This window comes from Microtus pennsylvanicus, chromosome 5 (genome assembly GCF_037038515.1).
Source record: "Microtus pennsylvanicus isolate mMicPen1 chromosome 5, mMicPen1.hap1, whole genome shotgun sequence".
NCBI lineage: Eukaryota > Metazoa > Chordata > Mammalia > Rodentia > Cricetidae > Microtus > Microtus pennsylvanicus.
In genome coordinates this window covers 66753084-66775147 of record NC_134583.1, presented here as the reverse complement: position 1 = coordinate 66775147, position 22064 = coordinate 66753084, and the positions used below count along the sequence as shown (strand labels likewise).

Here is a 22064-nt window from a genome sequence, read left to right as displayed (position 1 = left end):
CATCCTTAATAGACTATGCCAGTAGAGATCCCATAGAGGGAACCTACTGTGGCTTTCACCTGCTTTCCCTGCTCTCTTCCCACCTCTTTGCATGCCATTGTGAGAAGGGCTTCACCTGAGACCATGGCTCCCTCTCCTTAGGGTAGGGACACCTCACAGACCAAACATCCACTCTTCACACTCCCTCTGGCTGTCAGCACCTGGCAGGAAATACGTCACTGAGCCCTGCTTTGGTTGTCCAGGTGTGGTGCGTTGCCCCTGTGCACAGAAGATCTGCCCTGACCAGGGCAGTGACCCAGAAGGCAGCTTACGGAAGGAGCAGGAAAGCGCCATGGATAAGCACAACCTGGAGCGCAAGTGTGCCATGCTGGAGTACACCACGTGCGTACTGCCCCTGACCTTTTGACCCTGGCCTTGGCTAACAACTTAGGCTGGAAGCCAGAGGCAGAAGTTTGGTTGCCATGGCCAATATCTGGCCCTAGACATGTTTCTGAACATAACTTCTTCTGAAATCCCATCCATGTCAAAATTTAGAAGCTGCCAATTTCACATGAAAATCAAACTTTTTGATTTCTGAAAATTTAACAACCTCCCAACCTAGCACTCCAAGCTGTTTCTTTCTACCTGCTCATTACTGTCCTGTCCTGGAAAAATGAACACTGTCACACAATCACACATGGTCTCCCACTCCATTTGGTGGCTCTTGACTTACCAGGAAGAGCTTTTTCTATTTGCCTTGTCTCAGGGGGAGCCGAGAAGTTGTGGATGAAGGCTTAGTCCCTGGAGATGGGCTGGGAGCTGCTGGGCTGGACTCTAGCTTCTATGCACACCTGAAGCGCAACTGGGTCTGGACCAGCTACATTATCAACAAAGCCAGAAAGGTAGGCTCCTGAGGACACGCCATCCCAGCGCCTGGAGCCATCCTCACTATCTCCTCAACTCTGGCCCTTTGCCACTCAGGACTTCTGAGAGCTTGTGAAGCCAGTGTTAAGAGGCGACACATGAATATCTGCCTAGCCTAGAGTTTGCTTTCCCTTTGGTTTCTGGCGTACTTTGTCATATGCATGAGTGCTCATTTTTAGAGATGCATAGAAAGTCTAATGGCATGTTGCCTCCAGGGGTAGGGCTCGTGCAAGAACTGAATGGATTGGAGATCCATGGAAGTCCTCAGCTCACCCCAGTGCTGTGCTTACCTTTCAGAACAACACCCCCGAGAATGGGCTCACAGGAAGACTCCAGACGTTCCTGTCTAAGCGCCCAATGCCACTTGGGTCTGGAGGTGTGTGCTGAGCTTCCACACTAGAGCGTCCCAACTATGAGGCTAGTTCAGGCCAGCGCCACCATGGATTCTGCTGGCTTGTGCGGCCTCCACAGGGGCTTTTCCAAGCAGTTGTATCCCCTAATTATTTCTAGGCAGTGGCCGTTTGCCGCTCTGGTCGGAGGGGAGAGCTGATGCCGAGCTCTGTGCTGACAAAGAGGAGCAGTTTGAACTGGACCGAGAACCTACCGCTGGCAGGAACCGAAAAGTGCGTGGTGGGAAGAACCAGAAGCGGAAACGGCTGAAGAAGGAGCCTATCAGAAAGATCAAGCGAAGAAGAAGAGGTATCTGGGGTTGTTCATGACCTGAGTCTTGTCATAGTATGTCCCGCACATTGCAGTGTTATTCCCACAGGGTCTGGGTTCATCCTGTCTGCAATCCTGACTTGCTGTGTCTCTAGCTCATCTAAGAATGAACCCATTTCTCCAGTTTTCTCTGGCTGTATGCTTTGCCAGCTTTTCTCTTTAGCAGCTTTCTGGTTTAGCAAGCTTCTGATTTAATCTCACCTGGAAAGTCTTCCTAGCAAGACTGATGTCATCTAAATGAAGTCCCTTTCTTCTGTTTGTTTGCCTCTGAGTGTCTGCCTCTGCTCATCTGGCCAAGCTTAGTCCTGTTGAAATGTAACTAGGAGGAAGCTTGGAAATGCTTAAACCTGCACTGTTCCTTTAGAACCAGCACATCCCTCCCTGGCACTTTCTAGTCTCATTCCTCATCTGAACTGTATTTCTAACGGAAGTGAGCGCTGAGGGGACTGTTTCCTAAGTAGGCCATTTGCTTTAACAACAACCATGGCTGCAGATTCTTCAAAGAAGAGTGCTTAAGCAAGAACCTACTTTATTTTTTTTTGTGTTGCTGGCATTCATAATAAACATCCTATCGCTTGACGTAGACCTCAACTTAGCCTGTTTCAGATACATGAAAGACCAGTATATAGACCAGTATTCCTCAGAAGGAAAATGCAGTGGCTGATGTGTGTATGTAGATCCTAACCCAGCGCTCCCCAGAGGGAATAGATGATGGTGCTGCCAGCTCTTGTAGAGCAGGCACTTTGTGCTGCTGTGTTTCTGTTGTCACGGACAACACCCGTACCAATCACTTTAGGAAGGATCTATTTGACTCAAAGTTTGAGAGGTTTGTGCTAGGGTCCGTTTCTAGGCTGATGAGACAGAGCTTCATGGCGGCGGGGGTGGGAGGTGCGGGATGGGGACGTTGGTAGGGAGTGGCTCCCTTTCAGGCAGACAGGAGGCAGAGATGCTATGCTGCCTGTGTTAGCAGCTCCCTCCTTTCTGATATTCCATCATGGTCTCAGCCTGTGGGATACACTCAGAGGCACACTTTGTTTTCAATTTCAGGGGCTTCTCCATTGAGTGACAGTCAAGGTTAGCCTCAAGGTGGACTTTGCAGGAGGTGGTGGTATTCTTTTAATATTTTTACATTGACCTGTGTATATGTACATGTGTATACACGTATGCTTCTGTATGTGTGCATGTGTGCACATGCAAGCCACAGTGAATGTGTGGGTGTCGAGAGGACTTCTAGGGTTCTAGAATACAGGTTGACCTGATGGCAAGCCACTTTATCTGCTGACCCATCATTACCTCCTGACCCCAGGACATGCTTCCTACTGTTGTTTTTGATCTTCAAGACAGCCCTAGAACATAGGCTTTGCTATCCCTGTTAGAATCTGCATGTACCCTGAGGTCACAGACTCACAGTTATTTGAGGGTTTGGAGACAGCTATTGGTTGCCTCACTAATGCTCTGAACATGTTTGTTCTGGAAACAGCTCTATAAGGCACCTTCAGAGGACTTGACAACCCAGTGGAAACAATCATAGACTGGTAGATGATGAGGAGCAGAGATGTACAGAATGAATACTCCAAGGGGATTTATTATGATGGCTTACAGGGGGTGGTCCAGCCAGTCCAGCAGTGGCCGTCTACCAAAGAATCCAGTTGTTGTTTAATCCATGAGGCTGGATGTCTCAGCTCATCTTCAGTATACACTGGAATCCCAAAGAAGTAGGCTCTAATGCCAGATGAAATGGACTTGGTAAATGAAAGCAAGTAGACCGAGGGGGCAAGCTTTCTTCTACTACCAATTCTGTATTTCCTCCACCTTTAGCAGCACCTCAGCAGGTCTTAGTTCTCTCCGTGGAGGAGTGACCCATAACTTCATTTCTGAAGGGCCTGTGCCCTCTGTCATCCTGCCTGAGTTAGGCTGTAGTTCCCATTAACTTTAATCACAGAACATGGTAGCACCAAGAGATAGATGCCTTAAAGCAGGGGTTCTCAACCTTCCTAATGTGACCTCAGTTCCTCATGTTGGGATAACCCCCAACCATAAAATTATTTTCATTGTTACTTCATTTAACTGTAATTTTGCTACTCTTTTGAATTGTAATACAAATATTTTTGGAGATAGGGATTTGCCAAAGGGGACCCACAGGTTGAGAGCCACTGCACTCCAGACATAATCTTTTTTACCTCCATTGTGGAGAGGCAATTCAATTTCCCCTTGGTAATCTGGATCGATCATCTTCCCGACACTGTTATTCCTTTCTTATCTTGTTGGCATCAGAAGTCCAGAGTAGCAAGGGGAGAAGTATGAGCCTCTCATTCAATGGCAAGTTTGTTCTGGCTCCTGGCAAGAGAACTCCCCTTTGGTCCCCACTCTGGGACCAGAACTTAAGGTCCCAGGAGCAGGAACTAAAATTTTCCTAGTAGGTCACTAGTGTGATGGTGAGTGGAGCTCTCGCTTTCCACTCCTTGATTCCTGGACCCATAGATCCTGGCTATGGGAGAAACTGTACCATATATTGGACACTGGTTCAAAACTTCTGAAAAGCCTGCCCCAACCCTCTAGACTGCTACCACCTAATTGGCTCTGTAACTGTGTCTTCAAAAGGTCACTTCATCTTTCTATCAGTCTAGCTGCTTCAGGATGGTAAAACCAGTGGACTCCATGATCATGGGCCCACTGTCATTTCTCTGGCTGTGAGGGTCACATTCACACTGCCTAACCTGAATCCATGACATTCAGCCCACGAGAAATGCGCTAAAGAACTGCTCTTCATGGTTTGCTTGTTTGGAATTGGGCATTGTCTAGTAGCTGGTAGCCTTGATCATTTCTTACCAGTGTGGTTGGGGCCCTTCCCCTCTAGTAGAAAAGCTGCCTCAAGGTCCCCCTCCTCTCCCCTTGTGGTTCTAGGAGAGCACCCGGAAGCCAAAAGCAAAAAGCTGCGCTACCAAGATGAAGCTGACCAGAATGCCCTCCGGATGATGACCCGGCTGCGTGTCTCCTGGTCCATGCAGGAGGATGGGTTGCTAATGCTCTGCCGAATTGCCAGCAATGTCCTCAATACCAAGGTACCTGCCATCACCCCAGCCCACAGGACCAGCCCTATGCTAAGCTGTGAGAGCTATGGCTCTGGACTTACTACCCACTCCCAGTGGCTGCCCAGAAGAGTATTTCCCAGAATCCTTTGTACTTGTACAACTAGCCTGTACATTCTCCCAGCCTTTAGTCAGATGTGTGGGCACTTCTGTCTGGCTACAGTAGAGCAGATCAAGTCATTTTACTTTTGTCTGCTGCCCATTCCTTCTGTGTTGTCTTGGTGCGTTGTGTGGTGGCTTGGTGCATTTTATACCATGAACCCCTGATTTCCACCTTGGCTCTGTAGTTTTGGTACCCCTGGCCCAGGAGTAGCTGTGCCCTAAGGCAAAAGGCACTTGGCATTTCCTGGCCATAGCCCTACACATTTGTCTGCCACACTCACTGTACCTCCCTTGCCTTGTTTTCAGTCAGCAAACCCTTTCTTGCTTCTAGTGGTGACAGGTTCTACAGCCTAGCCAGAGCTCCTGTGTTTCACATTTCCATAGCACCTTGTGACCTCTTGCTCTGTGCTTCCTGCAACAAAGCATGAACTAAACCATGCTCCTTTTTAGAGGCCAACAGGACATGAGCTCCGTGTCAGCTGGGTCAAGGCCACTGCAGGCAGTGATGCCAACAAATAGAGCAGTTCTTAAGGACTGATCTGTCTCCTGGTCACCAGCATGACAACCAGAAGAAACCAGTTAGGGCCTGCATTACTATTTCCATCCCTGTTCTGATCAGTTTGTCTCTAATTCTTGCACCCTCTCCTAAATTCCATTCCTGTTTTTCCCTAAGGAAGACAGAGAGGTGCCCATTACCATCTGAACTTTTTCAGCTGCCTCTCAAATGCCTCCTTTCCCCATCACATAGCCCCCTACTCCTCTCTAGAACTTGGTGGCATCTTGTTAGTGTTGTTAGGAAAATCCCTGTCTTTAGCCCTCTCCCGTGTGTTATTTTCTAACATGTTCTACTATCTTAGTTCATTCTGTTTCTTCCGATACATACGTGTGTGTGTGTGTGTGTGTGTGTGTGTGTGTGTGTATCGGAAGATGATGTGATATAAGGCAAACGATACAGAATGGCTCTGAGAGTGAAGAATGTATCAGTCTTTAATGCTTTACTTACCCAGCAAGGGGTGGTGCATGCCTTTTTCCTAGGAGTCAGGGTTCCAGACCAGCCCTGACTACACAGAGAGGACCCTATTTCAATACCAAAAGAAAGCAACAAAACTCTACCGAAGCACATTTAGCATCCTCTTAACCTTACCTGATACTGGGGCCTCCCTTACAGAGCGTGCCAGAAAGTACAGTCCCATACAACATTGAGGATTTGTCCTGTTTTTCTGTCCCCAGACCTCACTTGGTACAATGTAGGTGAACACTGAGGCGAGCACTCTGAGCCTCCCTTGGGAAACAGGCTCCCAAGACACATTCATTCCCATTCCTTTTGTTAACTGTCCTATATATGGGTTCTGCAGATACTCACTGTCACACTCTGTGTTTGGACTAGGTGAAAGGACCATTTGTCACCTGGCAGGTTGTGCGGGATATTTTGCATGCTACCTTTGAAGAATCTTTGGATAAGACATCTCACTCGGTTGGACGAAGAGCCCGCTACATAGTCAAAAATCCCCAGGCATTTATGAACTACAAGTAAGCCACATTTGCAGCTGGATCACGCCAGCCCTTATTCCAGCACTTCTAGTTCCTTCTTTCCCCTTCACCCATCTTGTTCAGACATGGGTGTGGAATTCAGGTGGAGTGTGAAGAGTACAGTGACTGTCCAGGTGTTGGAATCTGCAGGTGAAACAGACATGACTTTCCAGAGCCAGGTGTGAGGTGCAGAGTGAGGCTCACTATGCGTCTGTCCTGGTATCCCCATGCATGGAGGGCAGGGACTGCTGTGATCAGAGCAGTCCTAACAACTCTTCATGGAGCTCACTCTTGGGAAAAGCAAGACAGACCCAGGATCACTGAACAAAGAACACTGTATCCCTTTGGCAGAACTGCTATCCCCACGTCCTTCCAGGTGGAGCACAGGCCTTGTGGGGACAGCAGGTACCTAGGAATCACAAAGCATCTTCTTGACTACAGGGCTGATCTACCGTCTCCTTACAGGCCCTCAGGCCCTTCCACAGCTTTCTCCGTAGGGAACCAAGGAGAGAAGGCCAGAGGGATTCTGTGAGGCTGGGAGGTACCCACAACATGCCACCAGTGCAAGAGTTGGGTAGGGTGGAAGGCAGGTACAGAAGAATGTCCTGTACTGTTGCAGTTTCAGAGCAGCCAGGGCACATCATGACCTGCAGTCAGCCAGGCCATGGGCCTTTCTTATATAAAGCCACTTTTGCTTATTTGTAGAATGTTCTTATTTCCTACCTGAAAGAATTCCCTGAAGGAAAAATGCCCTCCTAGTCCTGACTTCTCAGAAGAGGAGACCTGTCAATAGGTGTGTCAAAGTGGTAGAGAGTTGTCAAGGAATAAGATCTGAGGCTTGGGCTCCCTGTTCCAAGCATACCCTGGAACAAAGGAAAAAGGGGGGTTCAGAGGCAGCAGGCCCGGGGTTCTGTCCTCTTATGTACTAGATCTCCTGGCCTGTGTACTAAGATGATGAAATGTCAAGGACAGCTATCTCAGCCCAGCTCTTTCCTTCCCCTGACAGCAGAGATAGCAGGCTCTAACTGGTTGGGCTTCTCTGATGTTCTTGTTTCTCCTTTGCTTCCCTTTGGGCAGGCCAGGTTCCACTACCCTCACAGGCATGGGCAGGTTGGCAGGTGGCCAGCAATGCTGTGGCCAGGAAATCTGATAGTAAATGGTGGTATACAGTAGTTTCAAATACACGCACACACACACACACACACACTTCTCTTGGTCCTATTAGTCCTGTCCAAATCCCTGTGATGGGGTAGGGCTGAAGGAGAATGTCATTGTCCTCGGTCTCCACATGGAAGATAGAAGCAGGATGGAAAATGTGAGCCTGACCAGCCTTACTTGAATTGGGTACAGCTCACTACAGGGTACTCATTCCCCAAAGCTAGTTGTCCCTGGTGCTTAGGTAGATCATAGCTCTCAGAGAGCTGAAGCCAATACCCTCAGCATTCAGAATGGGAGGAGGGTACAACTTGAACAGCACTGGATCTTCCCTCCCCCAGGGTCTGCTTGGCAGAGGTGTACCAGGACAAGGCACTCGTTGGAGATTTCATGAGTCGAAAGGGTAACTACGAAGACCCAAAGGTAGGTCCCATGCAGTGGCAGGGCCCAGTGCACTCTGAAGATAGGCATTGAGGAACTGGCTAGCCCTCAGGACCCTGCAAACATGGAAGTCAGCTTGTCAGTGCTTAGGACCCACTGGCCCTGACTCCAGGCATCCATTTTAAAGATGACCATGTGTATGACTTGGTACTTTCAAATGTGGTTGAGCTTGGGGCCTGTTAAGGAAACAAAGCAACTCTTTAGAAATTGCAGGCAGAGGCTTTTGAAAGCTGCTCTGTTGGTTTCTGGTCAGGGGCCAGATGGTGGCTGACAGGAAGGAGCTAGCTGTGTAGGCCCAGGTACTTCTGCCCTGGCTAAGTAGAGACTTCTCTATGATAGTGTTCTGCATGAGGCAGCGGGCCACAGGTGAGCAGGGGGTGCCAGAGGATCTGGATAAGCCAGCTTACATGGGCAGCCAGGGGAAACCAAGCTGAGAGGAAGGAGGTAACAGAGCAACGAGTGTCTGGCAGCTAGCGTGTCCATGTGCATGGTGGGAACAGTGTAGGTCGTGTTTGCATCTCTCCTCAGTCTGGGGAAGGTGAGCTACAGGTCTGAGAGCTGTCAGTGTCACTTGGGCTCCAGATTCCTGGCATGGCAGTGAGTGTTCACCACTCAGGTGGCAGGTAGACTCAGGGTAGGGGTGGAAAAGACAGCAAGTATGGTGTTTTGGGGGTGTGGCTGCCAGCCGAGTTTGCTCACAATGCCCTTGGTGTTTGCACAGCCTCCCTTCCATGGGAAGGTGTGGCATCTAAGCTCTTGTGTTACAGGTTTGTGCCAAGGAGTTTAAAGAATTTGTGGAGAAACTGAAAGAAAAGTTCAGCTCTGGCCTGAGGAACCCTAATCTTGAGATCCCCGACACACTGCAGGAGCTCTTTGCCAAGTAGGTGCCTTGTCCTGAGTGGGCAGAGCCTTGCACTGTGCAGGTGTGTAGCAGAGATTAGCCAGCTGAACAGTGCCTGCCTGTCTATACTTGGCCTTGCATTGCCCCTCCAAGGACCACCTGATGTCAGATACCTTGACACCTGTGTTTCTTTTTCCACTGAGTCCCTGCTGCTCACCTAACTAATCCAGACTCTGTGTTGTATATGCTTCTTGCTGACTTTGCTTTTTTTACTGTTAGGAGACTATAAGATGGAAGAAAGGAAGAGGTGGTGGCTCCAGGTCCACTCAGTGCTCTCTGCCTTAGGGCCACAACCAGGTGTCAGAACAACTATATCCATCCCGCACAGCTTCAGTCCTAGGGAGGCACTGGCCACTGTCCGCAGTCCAGGGTCACAAAGCTTAAATTCTAAGCAGGGCCAGGGCCTGTGCTCAGTGGCTCTCATAACAGAGCTTATGCTTTTGACTCATACTTGTGTGGAAGAACGTACTAGTTTGAAAGTAGTTGTGGGAGTTGGACAATCCGAAGGGATATAAATCAGGCCTGTTTCCACAGTCACATCCAGATGTAGATCCCTCTCTCCGTCCTCATGGGGACACACTCCTCCTTCCCGTAGAAACACCCTTCACTCTGTTTCGTTTGGAACCACAATCTAAGGTTCATCCAGCAGTGAATATGATGTCCACTTTCAGACCTCCATGACAGTTGCCCTTTTCTCATGTATTGTGAGACAGATTTGTGTAGCCCAGGCTAGTCTCTAAGTCTGGGCATTCCTCCTGCCTCAGCCTCTTGATCCTTAGGATTATGGGCATGTGTCACCACACCCAGCTGTAGCTGTTTTCTGGGTTTTGTTTCATTCGGCCATAAAGCATCTCTCTATAGTTCCCACACGGATGTGTGATTTATACTCACTCTTGATGGGGTCTCAGTGTCTGTGCCCATGCTTGTTGTTCATCTTCTCACACATGTGCATTCAAACAAGAGGCCGCTTGTAATCCTAAATGAAGACAGTTATGGATGTAAAAGAAGAGCTCTGAACACTTAGAGGAAAAGTGAGTTGCAGATGTGGCCGATAACATTGACTTTGGCCGGGAGTGTTCTGTGGACCAGGCAATATAGGAGAGACCTCCATGCCTGTCCATATGACGAAAGGGGGATTTTCTGAAAAGGCAGTTTTTCTGTCAATAAATTTACCATTGCAGAATTGAGGTTTTATTTTAGTTTTCTAAAAGCCAAAGGAAAGGCTTGGTGAAACCTAGAGTTTTAACAGTTAGTTTCATGAATTTATGTTGACTTGAATGTCATGTAACGTGATATTGCATAAAACTCACAGAAAAGACAGGAAATGTTCTGTTCTTCTGCCTTCAAGATTGTCACTTATTTATAAGATTTATTTATTCTTTTCCATAGTGCTGGAGATTAAACTCAGGACCCTATACATATCAGACAAATGCTGTACCCCAGAGCAAACCCCTAATCCCTCATTTTGTTGTTGGTGGTTTGTTTGGTTTTTGAGGCAGGGTCTTATATGTAGCCAGGCTGGTCTTGAGTTCATGCTAACTTCATTCTCCCAGATACCGTATTACAGGTGTGCATCATCATGTCCAGTTTTCTTATTTTCCTATTGGCAGATGGTAATGCTATATATATATATATATATATATATATATATATATATATATATATATATATATATGGTACATAATAATATATGTGGTATGTTTTTAGTTATGATCTGTAAGCACAATAAATCACTAGAACTCATTCCTTACCTTCACCATAACCTTCCATCAGTTTCTACCTCCTCTTCTTCCTGCCTTCAGCCTCATAGCACCTTCCTGTTTGGTTTTCATGAGATCAGACAGACCTTTAAAAATGCCAGGTGATCATGGCAGCCTTTCTATAATCATAGCACATAGCACAGGAAGCAGAGACAGGATCCCTGAGCAGGCTGACCAGCTAGACTAGCTGATCAGCAAGCTGCAAGCTCCTGTGAGAGACCCTTCCTCAATAAATAATGCAGAGAGTAATTGAAGAAGATACTCAAGGCCAGCCTCTGACATCCATGCACATACACTTGCACATACATATGCACTTGCAACCTATAAATAAGCACATGCACAGTGTGCACACACACACACACCATTTCTTTGGGTACTTTTCCAAGTTCCTCTCTTTGATTGTCTTCTGCTCACAGTGAGCCCACAGTTTTACACCCATTGTCCCTGCCTATCCATGTGTTCCCATGCTTTCCCGCTCCTCAGGTCATAAGAGTGGGCTTGTTTGAAGGGTGAAACCTGGTGTGGTTTCTGTGTGTTCTGAGTTTGGCGTGTTCAGCCCTTCAACAATGAATGACCGCCATGAGCAAGTACCAGCTCTACGCGGGCCACCCTGTCGCACCAGCATGCTCTTGTGCCTCCTTTGCAGATACCGAGTGTTGGCAATTGGAGATGAAAAGGACCGTGTCAGGAAGGAGGATGAACTTACCAGGTAAGCTCCATTTCTCAGCTCTAGCCTCCATGGGGAATCTAGGGCCAAATCCAGCCTGCCACCTGCTTTTGTGAATAACTGGGTTTTTTTAGAACACAAGCCATGTTCATTTGATGTGCTGTCTGTACTGTTTCCTTTTTGTACTTGAGTGGTTTTAATAGAGCCCATGGCGTCTGGCTTTTACAGAGGAAGGTGCCCAAGCCCTATCCTCAAGTGTCTTTCAGTGAGCTCAACCCAACAGAAAATGTCTTGCAAAGCAATATTTATCTGAATTTTAGCTCTGTAAAATAGTACACAATGATCCTTTTTTTCATTTAGAGTCAGGGAAAGAAAAAGCTGACTTTTACCTGCTGGTTTAGAAGCTGGTTACACACTAGATTGCCTCTTTCCCACCAAGGGAAAGCACTTGCTTTGTTGAGACAGTATCTTACTCTATTTCTCACCCTGGTCTGAAAGTTGTTCTGTGGGGCAGCTTTCCCATTGCAGCTTCGCAGTTCTGGGATTATAGACAGACATCTAACCGGGAACAATGTTTTTGTTGAGACTTGAACAATTAGTATGTCCTAGGAACTGCCGTTTACTTTAGTTGTGTGACTACTTCAGCACTCAGAGCGCTTTTGTGGGATTGAATTATCTTTAACTAAGTGTTTCTCGTGTGTGCACTCACCCTCTCAGGGGTGCTGCTGTGGGCCAGCAGCCTCCTGCAGCCTCGGTACTTGCTGTGTTTCAGTGTGGAGGACATCCACTTCCTGGTGCTACAGAACCTGATCCAGAGCACACTGTCCCTCTCTAACAGCCAGTCCAACTCCTGCCAGTCCTTCCAGGTGGGTGCTGGCCTCCTCAGCACAGCAGGGCCTTAGACCCTAGGGAACCAGAGCTTACTCTGCTCTTCTTAGCTATGGGGTCTTGGGGGCCTTGAGTGCCTTTAATTCTTGTTAGAGTTCTGACTTGTGTGTTTATTGCTGCTGTAATCAAACTTAAGGCTTCCTGCATGCTGCATTCACTCAGCATGCCAATCCCAGGCTACTGAGGGGTGGGGCTGCAGTAACTTGGACCTCACTGTCGTTGGTTGTGACTCAGAGGCCCTGGGCCACTCTCTAGTCTTTCCTACCTCTATGATAAAGTATTCTAATAAGCACCCTAAGAGAAGTCAAGGAAGCAAGAGCTTGAGGCACATTGCATCTATAGTCAAAAGCCAGAGGAATGAGTGATTGCTGAGTTTGCCGCTCAGGTCCTTTCACCATGGATCACAGCCACAAAATGGTGCCACCCATAGTGGGCAGTCTTCCTACCTCAGTGTAATCAATATGATCCCTCATGGGCATGCCCGGGGGTATAGCAGGAGATTCTAGATTCTGTAAAGTTGATGGCACTAGCCGTCACAGCCCACTCTGCTGGTGCATGTCCTGCTGGGGCTGCAGACATCACCTCATAAGGCCTGCGTCATAGGACTGGAAAAGGTAGGGCTGCTGAGGGAAGATGTTTAGTTTTTTTTTTGTTGTTGTTGTTGTTTCTTGTTTATTTTTTAAGATTTACTTATTTTTATTTTTGTGTATGGGTGTTTTGCCAGCATGTCTGTCTGTGAACCACATAGAATGCATTGCCCACAGAGATCGCAAGAGTGAGTCTGGTTCCCTGGAATTGGGTTTGCAGATAGTTATTAGCTGCATTTGGGTGCAGGGAATTGAACCTGGGTCAATGCTCTGAACTTATGAGTCATCTCTCCGACCCATTTTTTGAGATGATCTCCATATGTAGCCCTGTCCAGCCCAGAACTCGCTGTGTAGGTAGATTAGCCTTGAATTCACAAAGATCTGCCTCTCAAGTGCGAGGGTTAAAGGGATGCAGCACTGTGCCTGGCAGGGGAAGATGCTTTTTAATACCTTGCCTCAGAGCTCTGCCCTGCCCTGGACGCTGAGCAGCAGTAGGCATGCCTTCCTGGGTGTCATTAGAGCTCTCCAGCTTTAAGTCACCTGGTACAGTTGCTTCCCACAGGAATCTTAGGACCCCATATTTGACATGCCAGCAAACACTTGTTTCCTGGCAGCACTGACTTTGGCCTTTTGCACAGTTCTAAGTGAGAACCTGGCTATTGGTATCACCTGTCCCTTGGCCTCATGAAGCCCTCTGTAAGCCTAAACTACAGCAAGGGTGTACAGTGAGGCAAAAATCCTCAGCCACGGCCCTAGCAATTCTTTGTGGGCTCATGCTTGTTTAAAAAGAAAGCAGAGATCCTTCTCACGCTCAGCAGGGAGTCCAGGCCTAGGAGCCTTCAGCATCCTGTTTGCCTCCTCAGCCCCAGCTGCTCTCCTACTTCTGCGTCTACCTCCAGGGGCTCGTAGGCCAGATGGAAGGTGTCTAAGACTGGCTTTGTACCCCCAAATACTTAGAAAGACCACCTGACCACCCAGCCCCCAGAGCAGGCAAGGTGCTTCTGTGGCTCCCAGGAGCTAGCTCTGAGGACTTGGGCCATCGGTGATGACAGAGGCTCCCCAGCAACCTAGTCTCAGAAGACAGAAGGAATGGGTAGATACTGCAAGCATGCCAGACAGCTACAAGGATACTTTCCTGTGGCAGTCTAGGCTCTCAGGTGAACCCCACAGGCTTGGTCAGTGTGGTCCAGCACACAGCAGCAGGTATCTTGAAGATGTACCCAGCAAGTTCTCAAGAGCAGAAATCATAGACAGCCAAGCCCCAGTACTGGCCGCAGCTTCTACTCCAGTTCTGTAGGAAGTAAAGGTGAAAAACATTGCAACCTCATGCTCTCTGCCCATGCAGTTTCCTCACAAGGAGACCTGCCAGACAGACTGCCTGGAAAAATCAGGGTGTGTGACCCTCAGATGGCTTCTTCTAGGAGACCACTTCTTGTGACCCACTCCCCAGTGACCACCTGGCCCGTCAGCAGTGAGGTCACTTTCCTCTCTTGGTTTCACTTAGGCCTCACAGCAGGGCTTTGGAGTGTCACTTAACTGTTAGTGTTTGCTGTCACTAGGAAATCCCAGTACTACCCAAGAGCCTTAGAGCCTCTTGGGACATCCAGGCTGGTCTGCTAGCCAGCCTTCTTGTGAGTGGCCCCTTGCAGTTTCTATGCTGCCATGGTTAGCTCCCCTTCTGGCCAAGCACCTCACCCTGCCATGTGCTATTACAGATCTTCCGTCTCTACCGGGAGTTCCGGGAACCTGTACTGGTGAAGGCCTTCATGGAGTGCCAAAAGAAGAGCTTGGTTAACCGGCGCCGTGTCAGCCATTCCCAGGGTCCCAAGAAGAACCGCGCTGTGCCCTTCGTGCCCATGTCCTACCAGCTTTCCCAGTCATACTACAAGTGAGTGTCCTCAGAAGCAGAGAGCTTGATCCGGGAACGGGTTCTCTTTCTGCCTGTCTCCCATGCAGGGGGGCTGCCGTGAAACAAGTGAGGGAAAGTTAGTTTCAAGTTTTGTAAGCAACCCAGGTAGCAAAGCACCTGCCTAGTGGACTACCCTTATCCCACCCCCATTCAACTAAGGGCCTTTTGTATCACCTGCACCCTTCAGGGCTAGGCAAGGTGCCCTCAGAACCGCTGCACCACTAGCCTCTCATTGCAGGTGGGAAAGCCCTCCTTCAGGCATATCATGCCAGCCTCAAGACAGCAGGGGCCACATTTGGACATTAGATGGCTCCACCATTAGTCCTCTTGGCTTCCTCCTCCCCAGCTCCTCGCCCTGATGAACTGGGCTCCTTTGCTTCTGGGGAGGGTAAAGCAGCAAAAGGCATGGGTGTGATCGGCAAGTGGGTCCCTGTGTTGTAGAGCTGGCCTCTGCTTACATCTGCAGACAGTGAGATTGGACACATGTGTCCAATCAACTGTCAAAAAAGGAGGTTCCGTCTCCTTGGGTCAGCAACTGTTGGTGAGAAGTGTTGCTGGGTTAGATGAACTGGCCCCACCTGGAATGAACAAGGTGAGTGGGGACGAAATGCCTAGACCACATTGGCACTGGGCTACAGCACTGTCTCCCATCACAGTGGGTAAGACTGCTTCCGGGCACAAGGGTGCAGACTGTTCTGAGTGTTGTGACTTCCACAGTGGCCCAGCACAGGCTTTAACAGCACTCTTCAGTGGCCCTTTTTTTCTGCCTTGCCTGCAGGCTTTTCACGTGGCGATTTCCCACCACTGTCTGCACCGAGTCCTTCCAGTTCTACGACAGACTCCGGGCCGCCAACATGCTGGACCAGCCCGATCATTTTTCCTTCAAGGACCTGGATAGCAGTGACCCTCCAAGTGACCTGGTGGCCTTTTCTTTGGATAGCCCTGGAGGTTACTGTGTGACAGCCCTGGCCCTCTTCTCCCTGGGCCTCCTCTCTGTTGATGTCAGAATCCCGGAGCAGATAGTGGTGGTGGACAGCTCCATGGTGGAGAGTGAGGTCATGAAGAGGTCAGAGCCCAGAGCAGAACCGTGAATGTGACTCTGGTCACAGTTTGGGGACATGCAGATTCTTGGGGTGTTCATTAGGAGTGGTCATTTATTCTCATTGTTTTGGTACTGGCAGGGTTATTTGGTCTGAGCGTGTCTTTGTGCATGTTCTTGTGGGCGTGTACACATTATATATGTACATGTTCTCGTGGGAGTGTGCACATTGTATATGTATGTGTTCTCTTGGGAGTGTGCACATTATATATGTACATGTTCTTGTGGGAGTGTACACATTATATATGTACATGTTCTCGTGGGAGTGTGCACATTGTATATGTATGTGTTCTCTTGGGAGTGTGCACATGTGAATCAGGTGCAAAAGCCAGAGGTTGAATTGAGTGCCTTTCCCACTCTTTCTCATTTTTAACAGTCTCAAATTTCCCCGTCAATTCAGTTAGACTGGCTGAGCAGTGAGCTTTAGGGATCTGCCTCCCCAGCACTTGGATTACAGACATGCTACCACCCCAGCTTTTATGTGGATGCTCAGGTCCCCATGCTTGCACGGCAGACACTTTACTGACCCTTTTCATTCAGCACACATGCTGACTTTTGCATCTAGTGGGTGTGCAGACCCTTTGCAGAGGGGTCTGATGTTCCGGGATCTTGCTGGGCCAGCATCTGTCATGTTTGTGACTAGGATTGGCAGGGCAGTGTCCAGTGTGTTACCTGTTGGTACCTTCCAGGGGGTTAGGTGAAGTGCTGCAAGGAAGGAAGTATGATCCCAGGTGCTTTACTGTGCCAGAGCTGAGCTGGGACTTCATGGGGAAGGAGATAGAGGCTTTGGGTGGTGACAGAAAAATTTGTCTCAAGTAGAGACAAATGCTGGGGGATCAGGGGCACCTGGAGTAAGTGGTGTCTGTGACAACTGTCACCACTCAGTGAAAACAAAGTCCAAGTCCAGCCACCTAGTTGTCTTCTCTTCTGCAGCTTGGGGAAAGATGGAGGCTTGGATGATGACGAGGAGGAGGAAGACCTGGATGAAGGTTCAGGGGCTAAGCGCCAGGGTGTGGAAGTAAAGGCCCATCAGGCCTCACACACCAAGTACCTGCTGATGAGGGGTTACTACACAATGCCTGGAGTGGTCAGTACGCGCAACCTGAACCCCAATGACAGCATTGTGGTCAATTCCTGTCAGGTGAAGTTCCGACTACGCAGAACCCCTGCACCCACCCAGCTTGGACCCACCGGTGAGTATCCTGCCACAGTTCAGGTATGGGCAACCCTGAGGCTGCTGGCCAGGCACCAGCCCTGGAGACATGAAGAGTAGCATTGCTGTCAATAGCTGTCACCTCATTGGGCCTATCTATGCTTTATGACTCTGATTGCCTATGTGACTCCTCCAGAACCTTGAGTCCCATAGTTTATGAATACACTGCTGAATCACGTTATCTCTTTGCTGTGAAAGATGGGACATCGGCTCCATTGCCGCCTCCACCTCCTTCATGGCAGAGGAACTCTAGGGAGCTCAGACAGGATCACTCATCACTCAAGGAGTGCTAGATAGCTTACACTTTTGTCTGTGCTGGCACAGAATGGGAGTGGAAAGGCCCTGCCCTTGCAGTCAGCTGGCCTTTGTATGGTCAAGGTGGATTGTGTTTACTGTTGCTGCCCCTTTTTATCTAGTCAGAACTCTGTTTTGTCTGAAGTTTGAAGCAGGCAAAAATACAGTGCCAACCTATAGGTTGCTGTCTCAGCTAAAGAAACTCTCCTGGAGGTAGGAGTGGTGGCGCACGCCTTTAATCCCAGCACTAAGGAAGCAGAGGCAGGAGGATCTCTGTGAGTTGGAGGCCAGCCTGGTCTACAAGAACTAGTTCCAGGACAGGCTCCAAAGCTACAGAGAAACCCTGTCTTGAAAAACCAAGAAAAAAGAAACTCCTGGGAGCCTGCAGAGATGGTTCAGAGGTTAAGAACACTGGCTGCTCTTCCAGAGGTCCTGAGTTCAATTCCCAGCACCCACATGGTGGCTCACAACCATCTGTAATGAGATTTGGTGCCATCTTTGCTGTATACATAAGAAAGAGAAAGGGAGGGAAAGGAAGTGGGGGAAAGAGAGAAGGAAAGGAAAAGGAGGGAGGGAGGAAGGGACAGAAAGAAGGAAGCAAGCAAGCAAGCTTTCCCGGATAGAGTGAAAACCTGACTGCATGGAAGTGGCCCAGGGCCACGCAAAGTTAAGGTTCACTCAAGGTTAAGAGGTGGCTCAGTACCACCTGCAGTGGGACTGTAACCCGACCCATAGCCACCACGTACCAAGAGTCTGACTGCTAGGGTCCCCAGAAGGTGACCCCATGGCTTCTTGGGGAGCAGTGAATTGGTGCTAGAGCAGATCTTGCCTCAGTAACCATGTGTTGATTCCAAGAAGGGCTTCTGTTTGCTGATTTTAACTCTTCGTCACGGTCTCAGGGTTCACAGCCACACCGCTGGAAGAGCTCCAGGCAGGGCCTTCCTGCCTCCCTGCCTTCTTCACCAGCCTGGTGGATCCACAGCTGCACACCTGCTCCCCAGAAGAGTTTGCCCACCAGATGGCCCAGTCTGGCTACAGCCCTGAGGATGTAGCTGCTTCTCTGGAGATCCTGCAAGCTGTGGCAGCTGCTGACTGCTTCGGGGTTGACAGGGAGAAGCTAAGCAGACAGTTCTCTGCCTTGGAGAAGATAGTGGGCGAGCGTACCAGGACATTCTCCGACTATGTCCAGGTAGGCTCAGCCCAGGGGCAGACAGTTCCAGAGCAGAAGTGCGTGCCCGTGGTGGTGGGGTTTCCTTCCCTTTAATTGAAAAGTCAGAACATGTCCCCTAAACTCCATTACAGGCCCTGGCTGAGCCCTGAAGCAGCTGCCCCTCCTAGGGAATACCGTTTGCATGGCTTAAAGTGTTCTTACCCTTACTTATTGTAATCCTGGAAACTAACTGAGAGACCTCAGATGTTCTCAGGCTGTGGAGAAAGAGCCTGCTGACAAGAGAGGTTTATAAGCCAGGCGCTTTCTACTGGCCTTGGCACCCTTGCAAGGTCAGACAGCCGAGGTGCAAGGCCTGGACTCTGGCTCTCAATGAGCTTGAGGGGTTTATAGGAAAAAGGAGTGGTAGTGATTCCTGGCCGCTTCCGGCACAGAAGTTGACAGTAGGGGCGGGTGTGACCTCAGCACAAGGAGAGTCTTGTCACTATATTGAAGCAGTGGCCGCCTTTGTAGAATGCATAGGGCAGGAGAGTCAGAGGTGCAGCTCTTCTGTGATTTCAGGCATCAGGCCATGTCATGAGTAACACAGTAAGGTCAGAGAGAGCCCACAGAGGTCCAAGCAGCTTACAGCTCCAGGGCAGGATGCCAGGCTTGTTTTTTTAGACCTGGGCTGTGCTTGCTGAGAATACTTGACACTAGCTGGGAGCGCCATCCACACGTCAGCTACCTAGTGAAAGCCATGCCTTCTTCCCAGACAGACCTTGGTCTCTTTCTAGGACCTCTTGGAACAGCAACAAGTGATGGAAGTTGGAGGCAACACTGTACGCTTGGTGGCCATGGCCTCTGCCCATCCATGGCTCCTGCATTCAATGCGTCTGAGAGACACAGAAGGAGACACCAAGGCCTCAGAGGATGATTCCCAAGCCAAACTCCCTGAGGGATCTACCAGCGAAGATCACACCTCTGAGGGGACAGCAGTGCCTTCAGACAGCTCCCATGGCAACAGAAAGCGTGCCCACAGCTCTGTTCAGAGCCACGAGACTGATGCCGAGGAGGCCATAGGGCTCCCTGCCAAGAGGCCCACACTCCAGGATATCCGAGTGGCTGCCAGCTCTAGGCCTGGGGGAAAAGAGCAGATAGAGGCCCAAGCCTTGGCTCTGTTTGCAGCTCCTGAAGATGCAGGTGCAGGGATCCCCAGGCAGGAGAACCAAGAGAGTGCTGGTGTCTTGGGCCTAGAGCAGCTGGGCTGTGAGTTCCCGCTTTCAGAAGGCTCTGAAGACCCCCGAGGTACTAACCCTAACACTTGTCCCTATGTTCTGTCCATCTCTTGACTGCTCCAGCCCTGTCTCGGACTGGGAACCTGCCCTGCCCTCAGTGGCTCTGCGTACAGGGCCCCACCTGGACAACCTAGCAAGTGGGGAGCCCCAGGCTTGCAGTGGTGACCAGGGAGAGGTTCTCTGGACAGAGCACCCTTATTCCTAGAAGCCTCTGAGCCTTGGCCAGTGGCAGGGCACTTCCCTGTGAGATCTGCTGCTGCTCCTATGAGCTGTTTGTGACAGCTTTACACACTCACTCTGCCCTGTGACCAAGGCTCTTGGCTGGGAAATGAGGGGCTTGCTGACTTCCCCGTGCCAGGGTCCCTTGGGCCAGGGTCAGCTCTGCACCTGCCGTGTACTGGCTGTGCCTCTGCTGTACTGGCCTCGGCCGCTAGAGTACCATACAATGGGCAGAAGACTGTCTTTCTGGTCACTGCTTATTCACTTTGGTGTCTGTTGAATGAGGGACAAGGGACATGACCTCCCACTCTGCCTTCTAAGAGCCTGCCACATTTTCCTCTCTTACAGGACTTACAGAGAGCAACATGGCCCAGGCAGCATGGGAAAGGTAATGGGGGTCTTTGGCAGGGAGGGGCAGAGGGGCAGAGGATGGACAAAGTGTGACTCTGTGTCAGTCACTGTATGAGGCTTCTTCATAGGGCACAACAAGCCTGGGTAGTTTGCCCTGAACAGAGGTTCCCAGGCAAGGGCTTTGAGCAGTCCTCTCCTGGGCCTCCTCCCATAGCCCACTGTACCCTCACACCCATCTTAGATGAGGAGAGGGCCTTCGCCGTCACCCTGTGACCACATTAACCAGAACTCAGAGCTGCCTGCCCAGGGCAGCCCCTCAGTCCTATAGCTGAGAGATGGCTTTCGAGGGGTTGCACTCTTCTGCCTTGAAGAGGCACCTTCAGTGGCCCTCCCTGGTCAGGGCCCACAGAGGCCCTCCAGAAGTTCCTTCCTCCATGAGTATGTGGCCTTAGCCCACCAAGGCTTTGTACTCTGAATCCCCCCCTCCAGGGTTCAGCCATGACCACTAGAGCTACCAAAGCCCTGGGTTAGTGGCAGCTTTGTACCAGAGGTAGAAATCTGTGAGGGAGCCAGCAGGGGGAGCCTCTGGTCTAGGCTACGGTTGACCTCAGCCAGGACCAAACAGACTGAAGAACAGTTGCCTGGATAGTAGCCAAGTCCTGGGCCTCCCTGAGCCAAAGTAGCCTGTTTGTGACCAGCATGTCCCCTCCCTCTCTGACTTCAAATGTTCATCTCACAGCGGCTGTGAAAGAGTGTGTTTCATTGGCCGCCCATGGCGTGGTGTGGACGGGCGCCTGAATATGCCGGTGTGCAAAGGAATGATGGAGGCCGTGCTGTACCACATCATGTCCAGGCCTGGTGTTCCCGAGAGCTGCCTGCTGCAGTACTACCAGGGGGTCCTGCAGCCTGTTGCCGTGCTTGAGCTGCTCCGGGTAGGGCTTGGCATCTGAGCCCAGCTAGGGTGGGGGGGCACCCAGGGCGGGGTGGGTCCATGGGAAACTGCACGTCAGGTGTCACCGCCTCAGCTTACCTTCAGTGTCTTCTTCCATCAGCAGAGGGGTCTGCTACTGTCGCTAAGGCCCTGCCTGGCTTTTGACCCCCTTCTCCCTTGGCCTGCTGCAGCCCACTCCTGAAGCATGCTCCCTCTCCCTTGGAAATGTTTGCACTTGGTCTGTCTTACCCTGCCCTGCCATTGTCCTCCAGTGCTGGGATTAAAGGCGTGCACCGCCGCCGCCACCACCCAGCCAAGTCACTTTGTATCAGACCAAATCTGCCACTGTGGCGGCTTTTGTTGCAAAACCGCAGGTACTTGAGCTTCCGCTAATTCAGGCAGTGGAGTTCCGCTGCAAACTTAGCCAAGGCAGGCAGGGAGGGGTTAATTGCTCCGGCAAGCAGGCGGGGCAGAATGGGCCTGTGTGGCCAAGTGTATCTCGGACTCGGCACTGGGGCCCGAGTCAGGAACTAAAAACTTGGGGTCACATGCTCACAGATTCTCGGGAGCCCAAGGTAAAGAAGTGAAGTGACATGGAAAGCTGAGGACTGGGTGATCGTTACTCCCATAAGCAGCTGATACCCCGCCTGAGCTCCCATTCCCATGGTGCCCTGGGCCCCAGCTTCCTAGCAAACTAGGAACTTGATATTTAGTGTGACATTCCCTGAACTTGCTAGCAGTCATTCCAGGTGGTTTCATGTGGGGCCAGCCAGGTGGTGGGAAGCCACTGCAGCCTTTGGTGACTGAAGAGTACCTGACTGTCCCCCAGAGGTGCTTGTCACTGTGACACCCATCTCTGC

The 22064-nt window shown here is 50.2% G+C and overlaps 1 protein-coding gene across 1 annotated transcript in view; it reads left to right on the top strand.

The window, feature by feature from the left end:
* The window catches only part of Gtf3c1 (general transcription factor IIIC subunit 1), a 68288-nt gene that overhangs the window by 45328 nt on the left and 896 nt on the right, over nt 1–22064 (top strand). The window contains exons 20-36 of the mRNA XM_075972149.1: nt 243–381; nt 746–881; nt 1201–1279; nt 1414–1602; nt 4528–4685; nt 6202–6344; nt 7841–7922; nt 8708–8820; nt 11248–11310; nt 12041–12134; nt 14459–14631; nt 15431–15718; nt 16685–16944; nt 18158–18447; nt 19203–19713; nt 20271–20310; nt 21013–21205. Coding sequence (XP_075828264.1) covers nt 243–381; nt 746–881; nt 1201–1279; nt 1414–1602; nt 4528–4685; nt 6202–6344; nt 7841–7922; nt 8708–8820; nt 11248–11310; nt 12041–12134; nt 14459–14631; nt 15431–15718; nt 16685–16944; nt 18158–18447; nt 19203–19713; nt 20271–20310; nt 21013–21205 — 2951 coding nt within the window. The remainder of the gene's footprint in view (nt 1–242; nt 382–745; nt 882–1200; nt 1280–1413; nt 1603–4527; nt 4686–6201; nt 6345–7840; nt 7923–8707; nt 8821–11247; nt 11311–12040; nt 12135–14458; nt 14632–15430; nt 15719–16684; nt 16945–18157; nt 18448–19202; nt 19714–20270; nt 20311–21012; nt 21206–22064) is intronic.